The sequence below is a fragment of the Solanum tuberosum genome, unplaced genomic scaffold (genome assembly GCF_000226075.1).
Source record: "Solanum tuberosum cultivar DM 1-3 516 R44 unplaced genomic scaffold, SolTub_3.0 scf00204, whole genome shotgun sequence".
NCBI classification, from domain to species: Eukaryota; Viridiplantae; Streptophyta; class Magnoliopsida; order Solanales; family Solanaceae; genus Solanum; species Solanum tuberosum.
Genome location: NW_006239127.1, coordinates 450651 through 475023, shown reverse-complemented (window position 1 = coordinate 475023; position 24373 = coordinate 450651). Strand labels below are relative to the sequence as shown.

Here is a 24373-nt window from a genome sequence, read left to right as displayed (position 1 = left end):
AAATATTTTTTTCTGGTACAAAGTTATATTTATTTGTCCCTGTTTAAATTACCAAGTGTAACTTTTTTTTTCTTCTTTTCCTTTTTTAAACAAAGTTAAAGAGTGATAGGGAAAGGCACTATATATAGTTGAAATTTCAATTATTTCTTATATTAGTTTTGAAAATTTGTGAAATGTATGTTGTATTTACTTATTATATTATTTGAGAGGAAATTTTGGAAATAGCCACTAAAAACAACTTAATTAGGTTTCATAGCTATAGTTTGTTAATTATAATTCGTAGCTACATGTTAGAGGGAGGAGAGAGACAAGCGAGATTGGGAGAGGGAGGAGAGAGGCAAGCGAGAGAGGCAAATTGTATTTGTATATATATATATATATATATATATATATATTATATAATTGTATATGTTATGTATAATTTGTATTTGTATTTGTATACGATTTGAGAGAGGCTCACGTAATTATAGCTAAAAATAGGTTGCGAGTAGTAATTAATTCAAACTATAGCTATATTAGCTAATTAACTAATATGTTTGCTTATCTGCGTAATTTCCTCTAAAAAAAATTCACCGTGTTGTATACGAGTATATTTTTCATTAGAATCAATGTATTTTTAAACCAAAAAAACTCACGTTTTCACTATGTAATATATTTAGACTAAAATCTCATAACGACCAAGATAAAAATGTGTAACGTAAAGTCAAAAGTGAAAGCTTATTACAAGTAAATTGTTTTAAACGTCATCTTAACATCAAACAAACATTTATAATTTCTTATAAGCACCCAAATATTCACTGAATATGATTTGAAAGAAAGATATTACTCTAGCATTTTATATTTTAGCTTTAATTCTATTAATTAAACACCTTGTAATTCCCTTAATCATATTTAAGGGTATTTTATTTTATTTTTGTCATCTTTAAGCTCTTAATATATGAGTCAAATTAACTAAAGAAAATGATGAACCGTACTATGGTGTATACCTTAAAATGAATTGCACTATATTCTTATTAAAGATGATTATAATAAATACTACTCTACTATATATAGAGTACTATTATATATACGTTTATGCCAAAATGTCGTAACCACTTTTTGATTTTTAATAAATGTTAGTATTAGCAATTACTGAAGAAAATTTTACTTCGTGTCATTATATATAGTTTTTAGTAAGTCAGTATATCTTAGAATATATCTAAATAGCTATTACTCTGTATGTTATAGGAGGACAAAACACTAATAGTTTATATACTTTTTTTTGTCTCAATTTATGGAGTATTTTAATCTTTTTGGGATTGAAATTATAAAAACTTTGACGGACATATTAAAATATATTTTTCCATATCATATTGACATGAGAAGAATTACAACTTATGATATTTTTGAATATGTAAAATTTTAATTTTAAAATATCATGTTGATTTTGTCCAATTTAATTTTAAAGATTAGTCAAATTAATTCTTGAAAAGCGAAAAGTGTCACCTAAATTGATAGGGAGGACTAGGAAGTATGAAAGTTTTTTTTTTTTTTTACTTTTTTGATTCCTTAAGAACTAGCATCATATAATCTTGAACATAATTTCAAGTAAATTAAGAAACCCTTTTCATTTAGATTTTATTTCATAGGTAACTCATGAAGAGAAGAAAGAGAAACATCATGAACTTCATCAAAAAGGCTGTGTTACCCTACAAGAAGAGACTATAGTAAGTTTTAACTATTGCATGTATTGCTTCTGATGTAGTAAGCCTGGGTGGATTATCAACATGTTATGGTGGGATGGTGGGGTCTTCACTTTAAATCAAGAAACTCGGGTTTGAATTTTAGGGATGAAGAAAATCTTATTAGGAACACTGTTTTCAAAATGGATCGCAATCCCAAATTTAATTTAATTGCGTTCTAATATAAATATCAAACACCAAATGAGAAACAAGTTCAAAGCTCAAACCGAAATTCCTCACATGTTAAGAGTATAGTACAATTTTTTTAATTTTTTTTTAAAAGCAAATATACCATCAGAATTCAGGCATCATGTCATAGTGACTTATTTTATTATAAGGCTTAGTAAGTCGAAAATCCTCAAACTTAGTCAGTAGATTTCATTTAGAATTATGATTTGTTCCAATCGAACACTTGAATATATGATATAATGTTCCAATTAAATTGTGTGTATTTTCAAATATCCATTACGTAGGAGTAACCAAAGCATGCGTAAGCTGATTTAGAAATGAATTTTAATTATAAAAGAAAAGAAGATGGAATTATTTGTAGATTCCCCACCCTATAAAAGAAGCAAATGTACAAAATTGGGTATGGGTAAGTGGTATATGAAGAAAAAACTAGAATGGAGCTCACTACCCACACTTTATGTGTAATTTACAAAAGTGGAAGTAGCTATAAAAAGGACCAGGCGTGCACAACTGACTTTTAAACTCACATCTTCTTTGTGTCTTCTTCTGCAATTCCACAAGTCTACCTAATGCCCATATATATGCAGGGGCGGAGCTAGGGTCTAGCCTGTGGGTTCAGCTGAATTCAATAACTTTGGTTCGAATCTTATATTTGTGGCCTATGAGTTTGTTTGAATTCAGTAACTTTGTTTCAAATCTTATATCTGTCTTTAAAATTCATTGAATATGTACAAATTATTGATTTAGAACTCAATAACTAGAAAATATTAGAATTAAAAATCCATAAGTTTCAAATTCTGGCTTGGCCGTAATATACTTTTGACAATTCAATTTCAACGTTCTAAAAGAATGTCACAACATTATTTTTTTCTCAATGTGAAGATATCAACTCTAGGAAAAAGATGTTTCTTGAATTTTTATAGCATCCAATTGCACTACTTTTGTTCTTAACTAGTTTGGCGTTTTATTAAGAAGGAGAAAGTCCACCTTTTCTTTTTCTTTTTTAAGATTTTGCCTATTTGACTTCAGAATTAAAGTTTTCCCTCTAAAATTAGAATGATTTGAGTTGGACTTTTGAAAGTGATATAATGTCTGTATGCATATATCGATTTCAGAGAAGTCAGAGGTATATATGAGATGCGGAGACGGATTTAGGATTTAAGTTTTTAGCGTTACAATTATTTACTGTTGCCTATAATTTGTTGCAATTTTAGGAGATTTTATACATAAATTCATGCTCCGCACTGAAAATATTGAATTCAAATGTGTTGCATCCACCTTTGATATAATGTGAATTTTGATTTTACAAATTTAGAAACCATAATTTTTTATTATTATTATGAAAAGATCATGACATAATTACTAAATCACATCAGTTTGAAGTTGGATGATATAATAGCCTCTCTTAAAAAAAAATTAATAGATCCATTAAAGAATAATATTTGAAATTTAAAGCTTAAACATTTTTTCTTCCTTTTTTATCTTAATTGATTTGACACAGCATGTTCTAGTTGAAAAGTTAAGGGTTCAAGTGACCAATTTTGTTCGATGTAATCCTCTCAAGCTTGTGCACGGCTCGACTAATTTCATAAGATACCCACCACCACCTCCAACCAACATAGATATCAAATAATCCTATCTATCAAGGCTTAGACATATATCAAGAAATCACCTAATATTTTTAGGTCCACCGAAATTTGTACATGTGCAGTATTAACCAACTTCATTAACCACTAGGTCATACTCTTGGGCATACACCAAGACTAACATAAGGAGAATGCTAACATGAAATTAGGATTCAATGCTTTTTGTCATCTCAAGACAAGACAGAAGGCTTCACATTGTAATTAACCAAGTACAAGAACCTATCTAGTCCAGTAATGCTTCAAAAAAGTCACTTATATGGTAAACAAACATCACTATTATCAGTTTACCAACTTATATAGTAATGCATTTTATGCTTCCAGAGTTTATGACAAGATCTCATGTTATAATTCAGTCAAAGGAATTGTCTCTATGAAAATAAGTCAGTCAGATGCACTGTGTGAACAAAAACCAACTCTGGAAAGAACAATTACCTTGAAGGAAACACTATCAGAAGGGAATTAAAAAGTGAGGCATATGGTTCTTATTAAACTATTAAAAGGAAAGCGTTTACAAGCAAATCCCACGAAACCTAGGACATTTATTCTACTAAAGTTACTACAAGAACATTTCGGTTTATTCACATGCTTAACTCTTTGCAAGTACAAAATGGTCCATCAGTTGTAAAAGGAAGGCACTAGTACTATATCCCTCCCTGTGTCTGTTTGCCCGTAAATGTGAAGCAGCATCAGCAGGCAACCTAGCCACGGCTTGAAAGCCTACAAAGTTTTAGCATATCAAATGAGCTAAGATCAAAAGAGCAGATACATAGTTGTAGATAGAGCCAACCATGTTTCAATACTTTATTAACATATAGACAAACCATAAGCAAAACTCAGCAAGAAAGGTCTAAAAAACATTGTGGCGCAGTATTAATTTGGCTGGTATCAGCAGATCAGATGTGGTCACATTTGTTCTATGTCAAATACTCAAGTTTAAGGCTGAACTGTATCGTATTACAACATATTGGAGATCTTTCTTTATTCAGATAACAAATTCTCAAATTAGTCAACCTAGTGTAGCTAGAATGCAGGTTTCTTGAATGTACTTTCATATATCAATATGATCAATATATTGTTTTAAGTAATATAAAATGACTAAACGTGGAATCAATCAATCAACTGTGCCTCAATCCCATATTAGTTGTGCGGGTGGGTAAGCTATATGAATCCTCTATTATCCATCCTGCTCTATTCTGATTCATTTCATAATGATGTTGAATAAATTGTCTTTTACTAAAAGATGTTACATCAAGATAATCATTTTGATTTATTACCACAATTGAAAAAGTTATCCAGTTTAGAGGGCAGTGATCAACTAAATTGTGACAGACACAGAGAAAGAAGGTCAACTAATATGGATAAAGGGATCAACAATCTTACAATAGTGTGAAGTAACAAAACTACCAAAAAGAAAATGCCATATTAGCAATTTCATGGTTTGCCCTTTCTAGCTTGATACACAGGTTGTGTTAGAAAGTAATTCTAGAAGGTAGGATTTGTTGCTGGAGTATAAAACCAAGAGAGAAAGGCCAACCATCAGACTCAACTTGGTAAGGCTTGTAGTGGCTGTAGGCTTAGCAACTTTTCCTAATAGACTACTTTAATGATATACTAAATAAGCCCAAGATATTAAGTCACGAGGTACACAGTACCTGAAATGAGTTAAGTATGAATGTACCTCAAATAGTAGACTTCTACTTGTACGAAGAAACAGCTCAGCAAGATGAATTATAGGCCATATCTTTCAATAGAGACACAACATCAGCTGATGAACCAAGAAGGTATCTGGCAAGAGAGCAGTTTCTACCAACTGCACAAGAGAAGTAGTTATCAGCCTTGAGGTCAAGAACTGATGACCCTTCATGGACTGTCATTCTATCACGAAACAAGGACCACCAATTTGCATTTTCATTACTGCCGGCTTTCTTGTCTATGGTTGAAGCCTGCTGGCCAACTTTGCAACTAGCTGGCCGATGCCCACTTTTACCAGCTGAATGATTTGAAGTACTTCTATTAAGATGGCTAGCTATCTTGGTTCTCATAGTTGGTGCTTGTACTTGAGAAAGGTCTGGGTCGAAAAATGAATATATATCTTCATCCTGAAAGACAACAGTTTATTGCAAGCTAAGTGTCCATGAAGAAATTAACTACATAAGAAAGAAGACAAGAACCACGAGTGTACCTAAATGAATGAGTGATACATAACATTTTTTCATTAGCAACATTCAAAGATGGAGCAAAATGAAGCTACTAGCGGTGAGTTTTGGTGAGGCCCTTGAAAAAGATTCTAGAGAAGCGGATGGAAATAATAAAAGTTAACCTGCAAAGTTGCCTAGAGTCCCAGGGAGAGGAAGATCCAGGACTATAAGACGGGTGTTATTAAAAACCATCACTCCGTCACTTAAATCGATGGGGCAACGCAAAGCAGGGGATTATCGCTTCATGGTGAAGCCATGGGATTCATGGAAGTTTGCGCCTCAAACAATGACGCCCAAATGATCCCAACAAGCGTTCGGTTCTTTGAATTTCAAATTCAACAAGACTTGAGCAAGTGACCACCTTTCCCTCTGAAATAGAGGTATGACTTATCCAGTATTAACTAGGCTCCTGATGAAACAGTGCTTGGAACCTTATAGAGAACCAAACTAATGATTTGACCTTTACCAAGTATCATCAATCACCTAACCTTAAGAAAATTGTTTTTTATTTCAAATGGAAGTACCAGGTGGCACTGATGCAGAATTTCTCTTGAAAGAACATTTTGCCTGATTTTATTGTAGATATCTCCATCTTTGAAACCTCAAATTTGAGAATCTATAATTGTCCCCATCCCTACGATTTTTCTTTTTCCTTAACTTCCTTCATCTTTCTGTTGCATCAACCAGTAACAGTATTTCCATTTTGGAGCATCACTTCGGCTTTAAACTTTAGTTTAGGTATGCCTTCTTTTATATTCCTTAATTGTTCAAAAGATCCATCAAGGAAGATATTTAAGAGAAGACTGATTTCATAGTAGTGTCTGAGACTTCAACAAACATCCGGAAACTGTGATGGTTGAAATGTGAATATGCAAGCAAAAATTTCCTCGGTTATTTGAAGCAGTATTTGAGATGAGCTTCAGAATTTCTTGCAAGTTTGGATGACCTCATGAAACTATTGGGAAGCACTAAGCCTTTAGACCAAAATCAGGCCTCGGTAAGAAGGAGCGAGTTTCCTCTACCATACAACTTTAAACCAAACTAGTACGCACTCCCCATCCCATTTTCTAAGACCTGCCCTGACTTTTAAGCAGTTTAAGAGAAACATTTGAATGAGAGTTACTACAAGGGAGTTCAGTATATATGTCAAATACTAATTGGAAGATGTGAAAAGATATCAAGATGTTGCATCAAATACAAAGTAATAGTGAAGTAGAATTATAAAAAGAATACTCAAGTATTACTATGGTGGAAGCCAACATATTTAAGAGGTTGTATATTTGTTGGATGAGCTAAAATAGAACATAAGTAAAGCAAAATAGGATTAAGTAATAATTAAACTGAATAACTACTACAATGTCCAGGTAGCTGTATAGAACTGAAGAAAACACATAAGCATGTTCATATTATTTTCTCGTTCTCAATTAGCAAAGCTCTGACCAAGCCATATAAAAGCAAGCATATTTATGTAAGAACATCTTCTTAAGATGGAATCAGGCACATAATCTAACCATATATACCATGCCAAATTATATGATGCACAAAGTTTTTAGGTCAAAGTGGATTCCTATATTGCAATTTAACATCTCAAGTATTCAGGGCGCTAAAGCATATGCAGTTGGCCAAAAATTTCATCCACATAGATCATCTAATCGTAAATTCAGGATTAGTCCAAGATGACATGAAAAACACACCTTTGCCAGAAAGTGCCCTATGCACAAAACATAATCAATTGGTGTCTTCACGTCATTGTTGTGCACTATTTCTCCCAAAATACGATCAATTGCTGCCCCCTGTACAAAAACAAGCTGCTTAAGAAAATAATCAACATACCGCAAAATGACATTCTAATTTCTAGGAACACCAGAACAGACCTTAGTAACACCAACTGCTCGAACCTCAACAGATCGACTACCCTGGACTACCTCTACAGAAGCATTTGAAATTGGGCCTGTCCACAGATGTTGCAAGAGATCTTTCGATTGAAGTTTTCCAAACTCAATATCTGCATGATCAGAACCCACTAACAGAATTAGGAGACTGAAACCACAGATAAACATAAGGCTATTTAGTTGTTTGATTAAAGATGGACCTAAATTGGGTATGGAATTAATGACCTGTATATTTATAGTTCCAAACAAGTGAGGTCTCACGAAGCTCAAAATGAGAACGGGGGGTCCTCTCAGTGAAATACTCAAATACATGCTGAAACAAAGAAGATAGACTTTGATTTCAAAAACTTTACAAACTTGAGACAATTTTTCAAGTTTAAAAATGCAATGCTTCACCTTTACGCTGTCAACCCAATCCATACTTAGATTTTCAGGCATCGTAGTCATCCAATTCCCCCCTGTTTGTCGCAAAAACATTCCATGTTCAGCAGCCAACCACATCCTATATTCTCCAAAATTCTGCAGAAGAAGTCAGTAAACAAACAAAAATGCTGATAGAAAGACAGTAACTTATGAAAGTAGGACACCTCATCAAGAACGTTTCGGTCACTTCCACTGAGGACAACTATTGTCGTCTTTGGGTCATTACAAAGCGTTCTTAGAGGTTCTTTTAAATCTGGATGCAACTTAAGCTCCATTTCTTTTAGTTGATCAATCCTTCTTCCCTGGGCATCCACTGGCTCTGTTAATGTGGCATTGAAACCCTAAATTACAGAAAATGACTGTCAAAACTAAGTATTTCCTATTAGGGAAACTGCAAAGTTGCTTATCACCTGTCTGCATCATATAGATATTCAATATTTTTGGAACTATAACAAGGACAACCAAAGCACACAGTAAATGAGATAGATAGCTTAGAGCAAATAAAATACAGTAAGTTGGACATTTAGCTTGATTACTGCTCTCTGATACAGTCCTCCTCTTTCAACAGGCTCAAATAGACTATCTATAAATTAATAAGGGATATTACACATCACGCTAAAGTAGTGCATTTATTCCACTCTTAAATCAAAGGAATAGTAGAGATTAAGTGGATGCACTGAAGGAAAATAACTTTTTTACTAACAAATTTCATGACAAAAGCTGGTTTCACTTTTCGTGTGTGACGAAGGCCAGAAGCTATTTTTGAAAGCAAAAGTGCGACTTTCAGAAAACAGAAACATCAGAACTACCTTGTACTCAGTTAATTGCATAGGTAGGTGAGATATGGTAACAGAGAAAGAAAATATAACATCCTACTGCAAAAACTCTTCAAATTCATAATTTTATGGAACAGCATCTTGTGTACCCTTACAGTAATAGTTTCCACAGACCACATAATCCTTTTGATATTACAAACATTTGATGGATATATAACAGCAAAACAAGCATTTGATGGACATAATAACAGTATAATTTGATCAAGAGACATATTTTGACAAAAGCCAGTTCAGCACCTTATGTTAAAATATGTCTCAGGCAATAACAAGTAACAACAGACTCCATTCCCGCTTGGTTGGGATGCCCATAGTAGTAAAAAGATATAAGATGAACGTGTGCAACAGTAATGAATAAATGACAGGATACAGAGACATCAGTTTCTAGTTAAAATATCTATCTGTTTAATCGTTCCATCTACTCCTTTGAAATTTATGAACTGAAAGCCAAACAAATGGTGTAAAAATGCAATCGAAATAACATCCAAGCAAAGCGAGCCCTAGAAATTGGCAGAGGAGCAGCTACAATAGCTTCAGCATGAGCTGCTGCCCGTATATGGAAGTATTTAATGGCAAAACGCATTGTTTTCAACCATTTTCTGCCTTTATGAATTTTCTTTCAATAGAATGTAGAATTTAGCAGCAGTGTCATACTGCACAAATTTCCTGGTTGTTGATCCTTTTGAGTTGACACCAAATACTAAGACCATAAATAAAAGAACAAATTAAGATACTTTAATCACTGGTTGAAATTACGATTTTACAGTAGTAAAGTGCAAATATACATTTTTTAAAATTTTAGTGAAGGGAAAAAGAATACCAATATAAGCAATCGATTATTTGATTGCAAGTAGCGCTCAATAGCCACTTCGGAGGGAAGTTGAGGTGGAATATGTCTAGTCCTCAGTTGAGCTTCAACAACTGTATCATTGAGTTCGCTACATAGAAAAAATAATAGCATTAGATTGCACTAAAACTGAAGTTGGGTAAAAGTAGTTAAAAGAACATATGAGCAAACTGTTGTCTTCTGATCGCTTCTTGATATTCTTATTGATTAGACTTCAAAAAAAGTGTGTTAAAACATAATTTAGTAAATAAAAGTGAGCTCTCTCTAATAGCTTAAGCTTTTAGATGAGATGGTCACAAGGGCAAATATCCTAAGTTTGAGCACCATCTATTATTAAAAAAAATCATGTGCTTGGCTCATAACAAAAAATCAAGCCCACACATTAGGAGGCCGTGTTGGTTTAGTAAACAAAAGTGTGCTCCAACTTAAGCTTTTAGATGAGATGGTCACACACTTCAACACCGTGATAAGTACATAATATGGAAACTAAACAGGGATCCCTTGTTATCAAGAATATAAAGGTAAGGAGTCTAAATCATAAAAAGAGCTACTTCGATTCATTAAGGACATACCTTACAAAAGTTTCAGCCCATTCCTGGGATGTGTGAGTGGTGACATGCAAGAAGTTATGCTGATGTCGTTTTTCTCTTTCATTTGCAGACATTGTTAGAGCATAACCAATTGAAGACGCAAGTTCAGTAATGTTCCATGGGTTCACCAAAATAGCCCCAGCACCAAGAGACTGTGCTGCACCTGCAAACTGTAATTAAGAAAATATTATGGAAGAATGTGCCGCTCAAATCATTTGCATAGCACGTTTACTGGTCCAGTAACAATCTGATAATTAGAAAACAATACTTAGAAGGAGAAAGAGTTTATTTAAGGAACATGATGCAAGTTCCCTTCCTGAATCAAATTCCAACTGACTTCTGAATTCTAGCATTTAAAACAAACTTGCATAAATAAGTTGAAGTAGATATAAAAGCAACAAAATAGACTATCATATTTCCCTATTAGCATGTTGAGGTATACTTATTATCAACACTAGACGGGCCTTTTGCAGTACTATCTCTGCATCTTCTTAGGCATAACATTAAGATTTCCATTGGAGCTACTTTGCTATTAAGACCATTGTTGGGAAGATGGACATAGTGACCAACTTAATCCAACATGAGACAAAAACATTTTTCAGTACTATCTCTGTATCTTCTTAGGCATAACATTAAGATTTCCATTGGAGCTACTTTTCTCCTAAGATCATTGTTGGAAAGATGGGCATAGTGACCAATTTAATCCCAAAACAAGCAAAATCAAATAAAGAGACTACACCATCATGCACTTCACCAAAGTGGGATTTTACCAACCCCTGTACCTTCCCTGCACGCTCAAAGCTGGACATAAATATGCCCTTTAACTTGGCCTCATTTCACATTTTTGCCCTCCAACTTTGGGTGTGCACAAGTAGGCACGAAAATAGCGTTTGATTTCTCATCATATTCCCTGTGGGATTCGATACTCAACCCCGTTGGGTTTTATATTTGACGATGACCACCTATGCTATTTCAGTTGGTGTAATTTGGGCGTATCAACATGTCTGACCGAACATTAGGTAAACCAAGACCCAAGATCAAGGATGGGTTTTGCTTAGATTTGTGAGTTGAAAAAATAAACCTAAGACCTAAATTCGAAAAGCTAGCTCAAGTGGTAGAATTAGGTCACATGCTTAACCTGTGTAGGATTCTGAAAATGTTGCTAGTGAAATCATATTGCAAAGAAGAAGAGAGAATTGTGTACCTCACTTAGAATTAGGACTCCTTTCTTGGATGCTTGGCAGGCCACAAATTCGTAACTGACAAGATTCATCCCATCTCTCAAGGATGTAACTAGAGCAACATCTAAAAATTTCCAAAACAAAGAAGAAGTGAGAAAAGGACTGAGAAGTAAATTGAGGAACAATTAGCATTTAAAACTTACAAATACTATAAAAAAAAACATCATAAATTTGGTAGTATTAATTAAAATAAAATTAAAATGTTACAAAAAAGCAATCATTATGTGCCACAAGCAAAAGATATACCAACTTGTCCTTTCTAGTTTATAAAGATAATTTTTCTTGGTGAGCCATCTAGTTTCTCTTTTGTCCTCTACATATGTGTTAGTGCAAGTAGTGTCATACATGGACATAGTTTGTTCAAATGTTGAGCAGTCAAATCCCTGAGGATGTATTGATGTTTTCCTTTTTTTCCCTTCTGTATGTCTGCCCTTACTCCATCACCATCAGAAGAACTCAACTATGTTTTTCACCTTCTTACCATATTAAACTTATTTCCAGTATAATGTATAGGGAGATAAGAGACAATATACTTGTAAAGGAACAAGAATAAGTACCAGTGACAGCATAAAGTGCGCATAGTGCAGGAAAATCAAGAGAACGATCCTGTCAGTATAGAGTTGAAAGGATTAGAATCTTCACAAGGTTACAGCAATCACTCGTAAAGCACAACGGGAATGATGAGAATGAGTAGCGAAATAGGCAGAAATTAGAATAAGAAACATCAAACACCACTAGCTGGGATGTAGATAAAGGGATAGGAGAACCTTTGACGGATTCACGAACTGGTTCTTAAACTCAAAAATTCACCCTTCAGTTTATTTTAGTGTAAAGAGGAAGATCCTTGTTTCATAGATAGTTGGCTTGATTTTTGAGGCCATAGCATCAAATGTAGTCAATGGTTCCGTAGCCTAACACCATCTTGGTGTACATCAATAAACTTCAGTTTACCCCAAAAAATATTTAAAAAATAAATAAAATATCCTCTAGAAAAAACAAAAATTTCTCATAGAAATCAACCATTACCCTTTCATTTTCAAAATCGTTTTCTCTTGTTATCCGCCACTTCATCTAAACACCTTATGAGCTAGCATTTGGAGTAGAGTAAGGTCCAAGATCCATCTCTCAAAGTATTCAAGCAACAACAGTGAAATTAAAAACTTAATGTTGATATTGTCAATTGACCCAATTCCCTGACCACCAATCTCAGGCACTGGGCTATTAATTAAAGATTTATACACTTGGAGAAAAGTAATTGACAGACTCCGTCAATACAAAAAAAGCTTTCTTAGGAAAATGACACACTGAAAATCTATTCAGAGGATTTCTACTTCTAGCAGAATAGATTAAGAAAGACAAAGATTTTCCCGGTTCAAGAGCAATATATTTTCTAATTATAGTACTATTGAAACCAAAGAAAACACAGAAGAACCAAACCTTCAGTATAATGAGCAATCATTTTGATTAAGATGTAACAAGTATTGAAAGAAAGCAAATGAGAATGCCATTCAAAGAAGATATGATTGATGGAACCCTTCAGGCAAAATGCTGCATCAGCAAAATAATTCAGCCTACTTTAATCTTTTTGATAAGTAAAGTAATGTCAAAATGTGGGGCTTTCCTTTGACATGCAGTAGTAAAAATTAGGAGTAACATTTTCTTCTTTGTTGCATCCATTTCAGAAATCAAGTAGGCAGTAACAACCTGATGCCTCAATGCAGCGGCAGATCTAGGGTTGCAAGAACGAGGTTCATCTGAACCCCCTTCGCCGGAATATTACCCAGTATACATAGGGTCAAATTTGATTTTTTTGAGTATATATACCAGAATGAACCCTCTTGACACAACTCAAATGCTTGGCTCAGTGGTCAAGGAAGTTCAAAATTCCCCCAAGGTCGCAGGATCAATTCTCGATCTGCACTATATTTCCATCTTCTTGGTCACCGTAGTATATAATGATTGCCCACCAATTATTTACTTTTTCTTTTTATATACTCTGTAAATTATAACTCAACTCAAAATCTTAATATTTCCTGCCTATCCTGACCTTAATTCCTTTATCAATCAGGCATTCTCAACAATGTCAATATGTTACGCAAGTTAGATGACATTTGTCACAAAAGGGAAATTATCTTAGAAAGAACCTCTCACTTACATTTAACTTTTGACAAGGAACATATAATTCAAAAAAATTATCTATGAGTTCTAATTCGTTGTTATTATATAGACAACTCATATTATCCTAAAACCGTAAGGTGTCTTTTCTTAGCTTCTTACTTACTTAACCAACCAACTTTAAATAGACATCACCTTTCGATTCAGCAAAATACTTTGGACATCCCAAACGTAGATATGAATTTCAAATATATCACTTTATATCCCTGCAGTTAGCTTTAGACTAGGTTTCGAAAGAGAGGACAAAATTGTGAACTTTTTCTTCCTTATTTTGGGCATTCCCCACAAATTTAACGAACTTTAGGTGAAGGACACAGATATTGCTATAGATATTTATGGAAAGATCTAAGAATTCTAATGAAAATTTTGTGCTTTCATGCCTATGATATGAAAATTCCATTTTCTGAAGATGCAATCTTTACTCCCTCCTTTCCTTTTTAAGTGATTTTCTAGCATTTTAAATGTGTTTCAAAATAAGTAATCTTTAAGAAATCAAGGTATTCATTTTATTCCCAAAAGTACCCTTGTTTAAAAAACACAAGAAATTTTAAAAAGGGTCGATGGAGCAGGACATAAGTAGGAAGAAGTGTTAAAAGGGACATGACAAGGCGAATTCAAATTGGGCGGGTTAAGGTTAGTCTTCTCATTCGCCGCCCTGCCCCATTTATCATCCTGCAATTTTTTTTGTATTTGCTTTATATTTTGAACCCCCGTGATAAAAATCTTATACACTGCCTCAATGTAGCTAGCATTTGAAGCACGGAAACTATACTTAGAGGATTTGAAAAATGTAGCATTATCGGATAGAGCTTGTGAGTGTATTTATCAAGCAGAAAGCTGTAGCATTACAAGCTTTGCGATACAAGCTTCTTAACCTTTAACATACCAAACATTGTGTGCAATAATTTAGTTTAGTCCAATAAAGATTGCACGCAGAAAAGTTCACCAAGAGTTAAGTTTTGAAGGTAAGCAAATTCTTAATTTTGTCCTTTACTTTAAATATGCACATTAACTATAATTTAGAAGAAGACAAATGAGTGTACTCGTAGCTACTCCTATATGCCAATAAATCTTTCTAATTATTTATCCTAAACTACTTGAATGACTTATCACGAGTTAAACCGTATCCTTTTGCATCTGCTGCAATATTTAGTTCATCTTTAGTATAATAAATTTCTAAATTTCCCGTGAATGTCCATCAGTCCTCATGCTCAAGGTTCAATTGAGTTTCTATATTGAGGTAATGATTGCAAGAATGTTTGTTTTGTTTTTCCACCAGAATGTCAGTTACCTGTTTAGGATCCAACAAATCAGGATTTCGTACCAGTGGGTTAAGTAAAGCACTCTATTCTCATTACTCAAACCCAAAACCTATGATTAAACATAAAAGAGTAGGGTCCTTCTAACTGTTAGAGTGGGTTAGAGAGTCCCACATTGGTTGGAGAATGGACGAATGGTCTACTTATATGGACTTAGACAATCCTCTCCTCATGAGCTAGCTTTTGGGGTTGAGTTAGACTCAAGTTCCATATCTTTACATGGTATTAGAGTCAGGTCCATCACTGTTTGGGCTCCCAGTCCACGCTCGAGAAAGGGGTGTCAGAGTCCCACATTGGTTGAGAAGGACCAGTGATCTGCTTCGCTTATATGAACTTGGGAAATCTTTACACAAACTTGGGCAAACTTTTGATTGAGCTAGGCCCATGTGTCATATCTTTACACAAACCAACTCAACATATCATGTAGGTCGTTTCTTCTAAATTACACGGTTTATGAATTATAAATGATGAAGATCTTCATTATGTGTAGCTATATTTCGGTTATTATAGTTTCCACATAAGTAAAATTGCCATGGCGTTTCCCGCTTTAACATTCGAAATTCCCATCTCTCATGTCCAAACTCTACATTTTTATAACAGTGGCATCCATGTCAGCTTGTGCACACCTCGACTATACCACTGGCTATCAGCTACTTCCACTAACACAAGCACTTGTTAACTCTAATCATCGAGGCTTAAATAAATGTGAAGAAATCACCTAGCGTCTTTTGTCTAGTCTCCCATGATTTCCACCCACTTCATTAGCACCCATAGGTGCTGCACGATTGTACATTTTACCCTAGACAGACATAAATATTCATGATAATTAGGTGAGTATTGATGCCAATAACATCTGGAAAATTCTTATAAGTTTCCGGAATCCTAAGGGTATGGCAGTCCAAATTCACTGTGAGTAACCTGGTGCTGAGAGTAAGTGGCAAGGGATGAAAGGAAAGAGATTTGCTTCAAGGAAATCAATCACCCACTTTAACCTTATTAAGTAAATACTCGATGTTTTTGGCAAGTGATTAGTTTCTCAATTGTATTGTTTCAGGATCACATTGTAAAATTATTAAAATTCCTGGAAAGTACTCAACGTTGAATATTGCACCTGATAAAATTCTTCTAACTCTATGATGCTCCTTGAAAGACATTGCATTTGCATCAGAGGATTCAAAATAGTTTCTCCAAGACCTTTATTATTAGATCTTTTATTTATTTTTTTCGATTATTTTTTTCTTTGAGCCTTTACCATTTGATCATTATGATTTAGTGTTAAAATGGGAACAAGAGACTAAACCATTTCTTGTAAATATAAAATAATTAACAGGGAAGCAGATACCCTCGCTAATATTGGCTCTAGCAGAGACAAGGTCAAATGGTATCAGAATTTACATGACTTGCCCAAGCAAGCCATAGGATTGAGCCTTGTGGTTAAAAAACCAATTTGTGAACGTCAGGATAAGGCAAATCAAAAACAATTCCATGTAATGAGGACAATGGATAGCACTATTATTTTTATTTGTTACTTTCAGTGTGCTATATTATCAAGCTACATGGAGAGGAATCCTCTCAAACATATTATGAATTTCCCGAGGAGTAAAAATATGGGCATGTCCATATCAACCAAGTTTTTTGAGGAGGTTAGGTTTTATGTCCCCCCTCCTGAATGTATTCACTTTTTGGATATTAATTTACAAGGTAGGGGTCTTAGCCAACCTTTACAGCTAAAAAGGAGTAATTCTCAAATGCAGAAGAGTCATATGAAATTAACAAACTAAAACAAGCTGCACCAACTTATACATATATCCATTAATATCAACAATTTATTCATATTATTAAGTAACAAGAGACAGACCAAATGATGGATTGGGACAGCTGTTAGAGTTCCGAATCTTCCATTGATGCGTCCCACAATTTCATGTACTTGACACGTCAGCTTTTGATCTGCCCAACAAGTTAAAAGAGGAAACCACTAACAATCAGAGAGAGTAATCACATCATGGATGTCAAAAATTTAACCAATGACAAGGCTTCAAGGGCAAATAATATCTCTTAATACCGATACACTGGTTTTATGTGTAGCTTTACAAAGTTAAGTTTGATTATCAGAAGTTTGGAATAATCTTTTTCAATGATAATTGACGATACTTCAAATATAACTTTAGAAACTCTCACTAACAATAAATGATTCAATACAAAAAAAATCTTGAAAAATTTATTAACAATTGTGCTTAGAGATGTTAATTTTTCTACTTGGAATATTTTTTAAATAATCAGAAGTTCACTATTTTACTCCGTCTGTGTGAGTACTTACTCACAGTGCCGGTCCTAATCCCAGATAAAAGAGGAGGATTGGGGTAGGCTAGCCAGCATAAAACAAGCCAGCTTCATGATGAATCCTTGCAATACAGACAGCATTAGGACATACTCAGCATGAGATGAGTTTAAATGGGGTAACATGATCACTGAGGATTCCTATAGAGGATCCCAACTTGTTTGTAACTGAGACATAGTAGTTGTTGTAGAAATCCACTATTTCCAACTTCGAAACCTCAGCAAATAATAGGTTAACACCTATCCTTCTCCTCTTAAGTACTATACTTGGCTTACCACCACGATTCAAACTCATGATGTATCTTGCCATCAACATTACTCCTGTAAAAACAGATCCTCTCCTTCATTCAGTCAACTCAGATCTATCATGAGAGTCTTCAAATATCCAAAAGATATCTCAAAGACGTGAAACATCAGATTCTGTACTTCATCACTGTTAAACTAGGGCTAATTTACTATAACCGGTATCTTTTTGCACTAGACAAAATATGTCATATCAGAAGATCTCTTCGCATGAAATGAAAACAGAAGGTGAAAAGGCTAAGAAGATGTTAGAAGCGGCAGAAGGTTGCAATCTGGATCGAGGAGAAATGGGAGAGTGGAGAGAATAAGAGAGAGATTAAGGGGGCATAATCTTAGAGAAGATTAGAAAGATACAGTGCTTCTAATAGGACCATCAGGATTCTAGAGAGGAGGAGCTTTTGCATTTAGAAGTTTTTAAGGATCTTTTGTTGCAGTTGGTAAAGTTCAAATACACTAAACTGGTCTCAATCTCAGGATTATGTGCTCGCATATCACAATCCAAAAACATCAACATTTTTCCTTTCTTTCTCTTTCCAGATGTTCTTGACAACTAGCAGTATTTTCCTTCACAAAATCTACAAGTCATTAAAATCAGGAACTTAAACCAAGAGCTCAAATTGATCTGTAAAATCCATATGTTTCTTGTCCTGGTTAGGGATACATGATCAAATAGTAGACATAAATTATGTGCTGTAATTAAACGACAGAGATAAGTATGATGACAAGGAACATACACTCGGGAACATCTGTCCTGGTTGGTACTGCAATTTGTAGCAAAACTACCTTGTCACGCCAGTCTGGGTTCTCTTCAAGGAACTTCTCAAATGCCAATATTTTTTGGGGAATTCCCTTTATCATATCCAACCGGTCTACGCCCAGCATGACCTGTCACAATTAATGAATATTTAATCAAAAATCAGTAAAGACAGTTAATTTAGGTTGCCATTTTTGCTTCTCTTCAATTTTCTTCCTTTATTCTGTCTTTCCGTCTTTTTTATAGATGTTCATCTAACTTCTGTTTTTTTAGTTTATACTAGGACACAACATTAAACCAAGAAATTAGAAAAAAATTACAATATTAGTTGCACAAAGATCACTTTAAGTAAAATTAAAGACAACCTTCATCTGCACAATCAAGGTGTAAGGCAGCTCTGTTTGTGATAATAACCAAAACTAAGACACAATGGGGATAAAATATTTGTTTTGACCTTTTTTCTATATTTCCTTTTCATATTTTTTTGGAGTTTTCACAAGGAAGCATACATTAAAAGTGTTGCACTGAGGGTGACAGAAAATTTCAGGGGTGAAATAATTAAGGCATCCCACATTTCAAGCTATACTGATTGAATGTTGTAGATCATTCTGCATCATGCTTATCTAAAGGAATTTATATTGGAACAAACCTTTCTTCCAGCAAATCTTTCTTGCAGTTCTTTGATATGGTACTTGACTGCAGGAAGCTCAAGAGCTCTAATGAACCGATCAGAATCTATCCCAATAGGAAACTGTTCATCCAAAGGATCCAGTCAATGTGTCAACCATAACCTTTTGCAAAAGAGGGAACTTGACTCAAGTGCAAGTGATGAAAAAAGAAAAATATAAAAGATTTTAGGCTATTAATAAATGATTCATATACCGCAGCTACACGTGTTAGCTGTCCTTGGTCCTCCACTCCTTCAGGTGTGCCCTCAAGCCCAAGAATGCGAGTGCAAGCACTAACAAAATGTCTTGCATAATCGTAAGTGTGGAAGCTGGAGACAAGATTAAAAATACAAAACCTGAGTCAGTTAAACTATTAACATAAGGAAGAACACTCCAAATCCTCTTAAAGCAAGATTATGAAGTACAGAAATCATCATAGTTGACAAATTAGTCATGGATTCTAAATAAGCTGAATTTCATGCTTTTAATGAGGCACTTATCCGCATTCTAAATTTACTGGTGGTATTTGAAAAACACAAGCCCTTTGTTTCCCTGTGGAATGCTTCTCAGACCCCCATTTATGCATCTAGATCACAACGATAAGAATTTTCCATCCTAAATCTCTCAAGGCAAAAAAACATGGACAGTTTGCTTTTCTTTAAAAATGCCTTTCATTCTCAACTCATTACTTTGCCGCTTGTTTATTTTACCAATATTTGCTCACTATATGCTGAACACTCCCCCCGCTAATAGGCATTGACTAAAATGGCTGCTTACACTAATCTAGACTGTTCACCGACAATCTTGTTATGCTCTGCATCCTTGAGACTGCTCATAATCTTTTCCTGGAGACTCATTTAACTTTTAAGGTCTAACATCTCTTGGTACAACAGCACCAAGAACATTCCTTGGTACAAAAGGTAAGTATCTCGTGTGCTTTGACTAGGTTGGCTTGTCCACTTCATTACACCCATCGTCTTCCTTACCATAATTTCAAAGTTAAAATAGTTTGCAATATCTCAGAAATTTATGACATGTTAGCAGTATTATGAATTGAGGTAAGTGGACTGACCCAACTAAATCAGCAGCAAGTACAGCTCTTAGCAGCTCCGATCGAGATGGCAGTGTCCTGTGAATTTCGGATGAAGGAAAAGGTGTGTGAAGAAACCAACCAACTTTCATTTCACTATTATACTCTTTAAGGCATTTCGGTAGAAACATCAGGTGGTAATCATGGCACCAAACGACATCACCCTCTTGATAATGCTCATTGACGACATCAGCAAACATCTGGTTTGCCTCCTTGTATGCAGCAAACTGAGACTGGAAGCTGCGGGTCGTTGCAAGACGGTCTTCTTGCGGAAGTGGGAGATAATGGAAAAGAGGCCACAGAATGTTATTACAATAACCATTGTAATATTGGTGAACAAGTTCTTGATCAAGAAAAACTGGAATGCACCTCTGCAACCACATCAAAGATCAACCTTTTATCATAGTCGTTATAATGATCATAAGTTAGATAGTGCATCTAGGTAAGATCTTTTAGATGAAGTTAAGTGTTTTATTAATGTTGTTGTGATAAGTGGTATACAGAAGTAGAGGCTCTAGACATATCACTTTGTTGACAAGTGCTACATCAAGAATTTAAAATGGGGCCTATTTTACAAACCTTTTCAGCCAGAGCTTCAGTAAGTGATCTCTGGCCAATTTCATCAGTTACATTCACCCCAGCCCACCCGATCCAATTTGCTTCAAACTCATTGACACCTTTAACAAAATAAGAAGTCATCAATTAGCACACATACCAGATGATAAGAACCCCACTGAAGCTCAAATGTAGTAGATAAGTTAAGAAAATAAGGAAATGAACAATGCTAACAGAGAAAAAGAAAGTATCAACAGCAAAATTCGCTAGTCATTTTTTTTAATATAAAGCATTATGTTTTTTGGCTTACCCAACAGAGCACTAACTAGACCTCCTACACTAACTTCTAGATTCCATGAATCCTCGCCTTTCCTAACAGCTGAAACAGGCAACCGGTTTGCCACAACCAATAATCTTTGTCTTTGTAACCGCCCATCTTGCCTCTCAAAGCCATTAGTAAGGGATGATACTGCAAGTCCTTCAATAAGCTCTCCCTCTCGGGCCCTTCTATCTCCATCTGATAGACAGAGTTCATTTCCATTTCCAAAAACATTTGAGTCTTTGTTGCCATCTCTTATGCCTTCATTTGCATTTTGAGACTTGCTTGACTTTCTTAGTTCCCTTTCTCTTAAGAGCCTTTCCAATCTAGATGGAACAGTAGAATCATAACTATTCTTGATTCCAGATGTTTGTAGGATCTGTATTTGAATTGAATTAGTATAAATCATGAATCATATGATGCATTTATTTATTCACAAAAATTAAAAATCACAACACCTCTGTCAAATGATGCACTTATGAAAAAACAACTTTTTTCTGTCACTTAAAAGAATGAACAAATTCCATATTCACCAAACAGGACAATGTGACAAGTTATAGCATATTACATTTCTCGAGTTGACAGTGACAGTATGAAACTCATTCAAGTATAAGGAAACTAACTTAAAGTTGTGAGCTTCAATGAATTTACCATTGCTTTGATAGCAAAATAAGGCTGAACTGGCTAATGACCAATCAGACAAATGCACAAGGTAAACTAAGCACCGAAATTGTCATCCAAAAAAGGGAAAGAACCCTTCACACAAGAACCGATTGTTCACAAAAAGTTGAAGTTAAAAAATAAAGAAAAACAACTTTTTTATATATATACAAACCAATCAACCAGAAAGACAGAGATTAAGTATATAAAGCCGAAACTTTTGACTACATTTCATGAGAGCAAGTTTATTGCCTGGAATAGCTTTCCAAGAAAAGAAAAAATAGAACTAATCTTTACAATAATTTGTTTCCTTTAGTAATGAAGTAGTAAGTCATACATGTTCCCACAATATTACCAACTCATAATATGATCTTCTTAGGTAATGCACAACAACATATCTATCTCAATTCTTCCTAAAAGTGAAGTTCTTGAAGAAAAAAAATTCAATGTACATATTAGACCAAAAAAACATTATACAGTTCTTGATAAAAGAAAAAACTCAGAAACTCTAAAGAAATCAAGAACACGCCATAAAAACTCAATGCACAACCACAAGAATCGGCAATTAAAATAAAAGGTGGGGTTTGGATTTCAAACTGGAAAAAAAATTCAAGATTTAGAGTACCAAATTGTTCTGAGAATTGTGGGTATCTTCAATCGACTCCATCTTCAGCAGCGTCAATCCCAATAACAAGAACAAGAAGAAGAAGAATAAAGACCCAAATGAGAAATTGGGATTTAGAAGTGGAAAGCAGGCAGTCCATATAGAGACAGGAGAAGCAAGTTGTCAACAATTTGTACGTATGTAGGGAGGGAGGAAAAATGTGAAAATACAGAAAAGAAAATGGAAAGGAACAAAGGGGGTTTCGTCAAATTACAGAAAATCCAAACCCTTTGAAGAGAGTGAAAGATAGAAGAAAGCGTTTGTGAGGAACACGGGTTTCTTCGCCATGCAAGATGCGCACCTGTTCAAAGCTTTTCTCCGTTGGCACCAACGCTACTACACAAGTTCCGTTTTTCAAACTATTCTTTTTTAATCACTAAATAAAATATATCTCTCCAACTCTCAACTAACCCCCCCAAACTTGTCATTAATCACAATCTTACACCTTTACCAAAAGGAGTTAATAACTTTAATGGTCACTCAACTATCAATTATTTTCACAAAAAGTCACTCAATTTTCATTTTCAATTTAAAAATCACTTAACTATGACCTCTTTGCACAAAAAGTCACTCAACCTATTTAATTATTTTTTTCATTAAAATTTACTAACATGGAATTTTAATTTTTAACCAAAATTTTAAGAATCAAATATATATCCATTTAAATCATTTAATGACCACCCGCCCCACTAAAAATATAATATTGAACTTTTTATTTTACCATTAATTCTCTAAAGATATATATACATTATATTGCCTATAAATCACCATTTAACTTTTCTATCCAATTAGTAACATTAACCTTCACCGGAAAATCAACATTTTCTCCGATGACTGAAATTAAAGAGTAGCTCATTGATACTTGTTTGAATTTCAGGAACCCTAACAAATTTCAATTTTTTCAACCTGCTACTCTAGAGAAATTTCTGAAGAACAATTTTTCGAATTTTCCTCCAATAAGGACTATAATTAGCTAGAAAAAGCATAGCGTTGTTATACCCGATGTACTCACCGGCTAAAGACGAACCAAATTTTTTTTTTGAAGTTTCTAAGTATAGTATTTTTTGTTAAAGGGTGCTGCTTATTTAGTGACATTTGACACTTGAATTGTGATTTATAGGCAATATAATGTTAAATGTATATATATTTTTAGTGGGTCGGGTTAAATGGGGAGGGTCATTAAATGGTTTAAATGAATATATACTTGATTTCTTAAAATTTTGATAATTAAAATTTCATGTCAACAAATTTTAATGAAAAAAATAATTAAATAGGTTGAGTGACTTTCTATGCAAAGAAGTCATAGTTAAGAGACTTTTGAGTTGAAAATGAAAGTTGAGTGACTTTCTGTGGAAAAAATTGATAGTTGAGTGACCATCAAAGTTATTAACTCAAGTCCTCCGTCTCAATTTATGTTAAAGTGTTTGATTAAGTACATAATTTTTAAAAATAAAATAAAATTTGTGATTGATTTAAAGTTAAAATGTTACAAGATATAGAAAAATGATATTTTCTTATACTGGCTAAAAAGAAAAGAATATCATATAAATTGTGATTGTGAGATTGTTAAATGGTAATGTAACTCTTTTTCACTCTATTTGATGGTAACTAGTATTATTTTTATCAAGTTACAAGCTAATTAATATTGTTAGGTTATTTTATTTTAGTCTATAGATACGCTTAATAAGGTGTTATATTATTCATTTTGGACTAAGGCTACATGTTATTTTTCAAAAAAAAAAAAAACACACATCATTGAGAAATCATATATCTCAGAGTAGTTTTCCAATTTTTTAACTCAATGTGAGGTTTTGTTCGTATACACAATAATCTCTCCTTTGAACTAAGTTTCACATGGCCCATCATCATGATCCACGAGTCAATTTTTGAAATTTACTATGTGATACCCACAACAAATGTCCACAACTAGTTTTTATTTGTATAGGTGC

The 24373-nt window shown here is 34.1% G+C and overlaps 1 protein-coding gene across 1 annotated transcript; it reads right to left on the bottom strand.

Annotated features, from left to right (window-relative positions):
• Window positions 1–4021: 4021 nt before the first annotated feature.
• Window positions 4022–22774, bottom strand: LOC102578346 (alpha,alpha-trehalose-phosphate synthase [UDP-forming] 1-like). The gene is made up of 19 exons (XM_006355500.2): window positions 22386–22774; window positions 21092–21479; window positions 20806–20903; window positions 20209–20597; window positions 19351–19465; window positions 19118–19219; window positions 18449–18599; window positions 16933–17021; window positions 12138–12186; window positions 11544–11644; window positions 10322–10509; window positions 9723–9840; window positions 8234–8410; window positions 8043–8165; window positions 7872–7959; window positions 7629–7759; window positions 7449–7547; window positions 5235–5655; window positions 4022–4273 (listed from the first exon to the last, which is right to left on the bottom strand). Exons 1-18 carry the CDS (start codon window positions 22425–22427, stop codon window positions 5272–5274), a joined length of 2832 nt encoding a protein of 943 aa, XP_006355562.1. The 5' UTR covers window positions 22428–22774; the 3' UTR covers window positions 4022–4273; window positions 5235–5271.
• Window positions 22775–24373: the final 1599 nt, after the last annotated feature.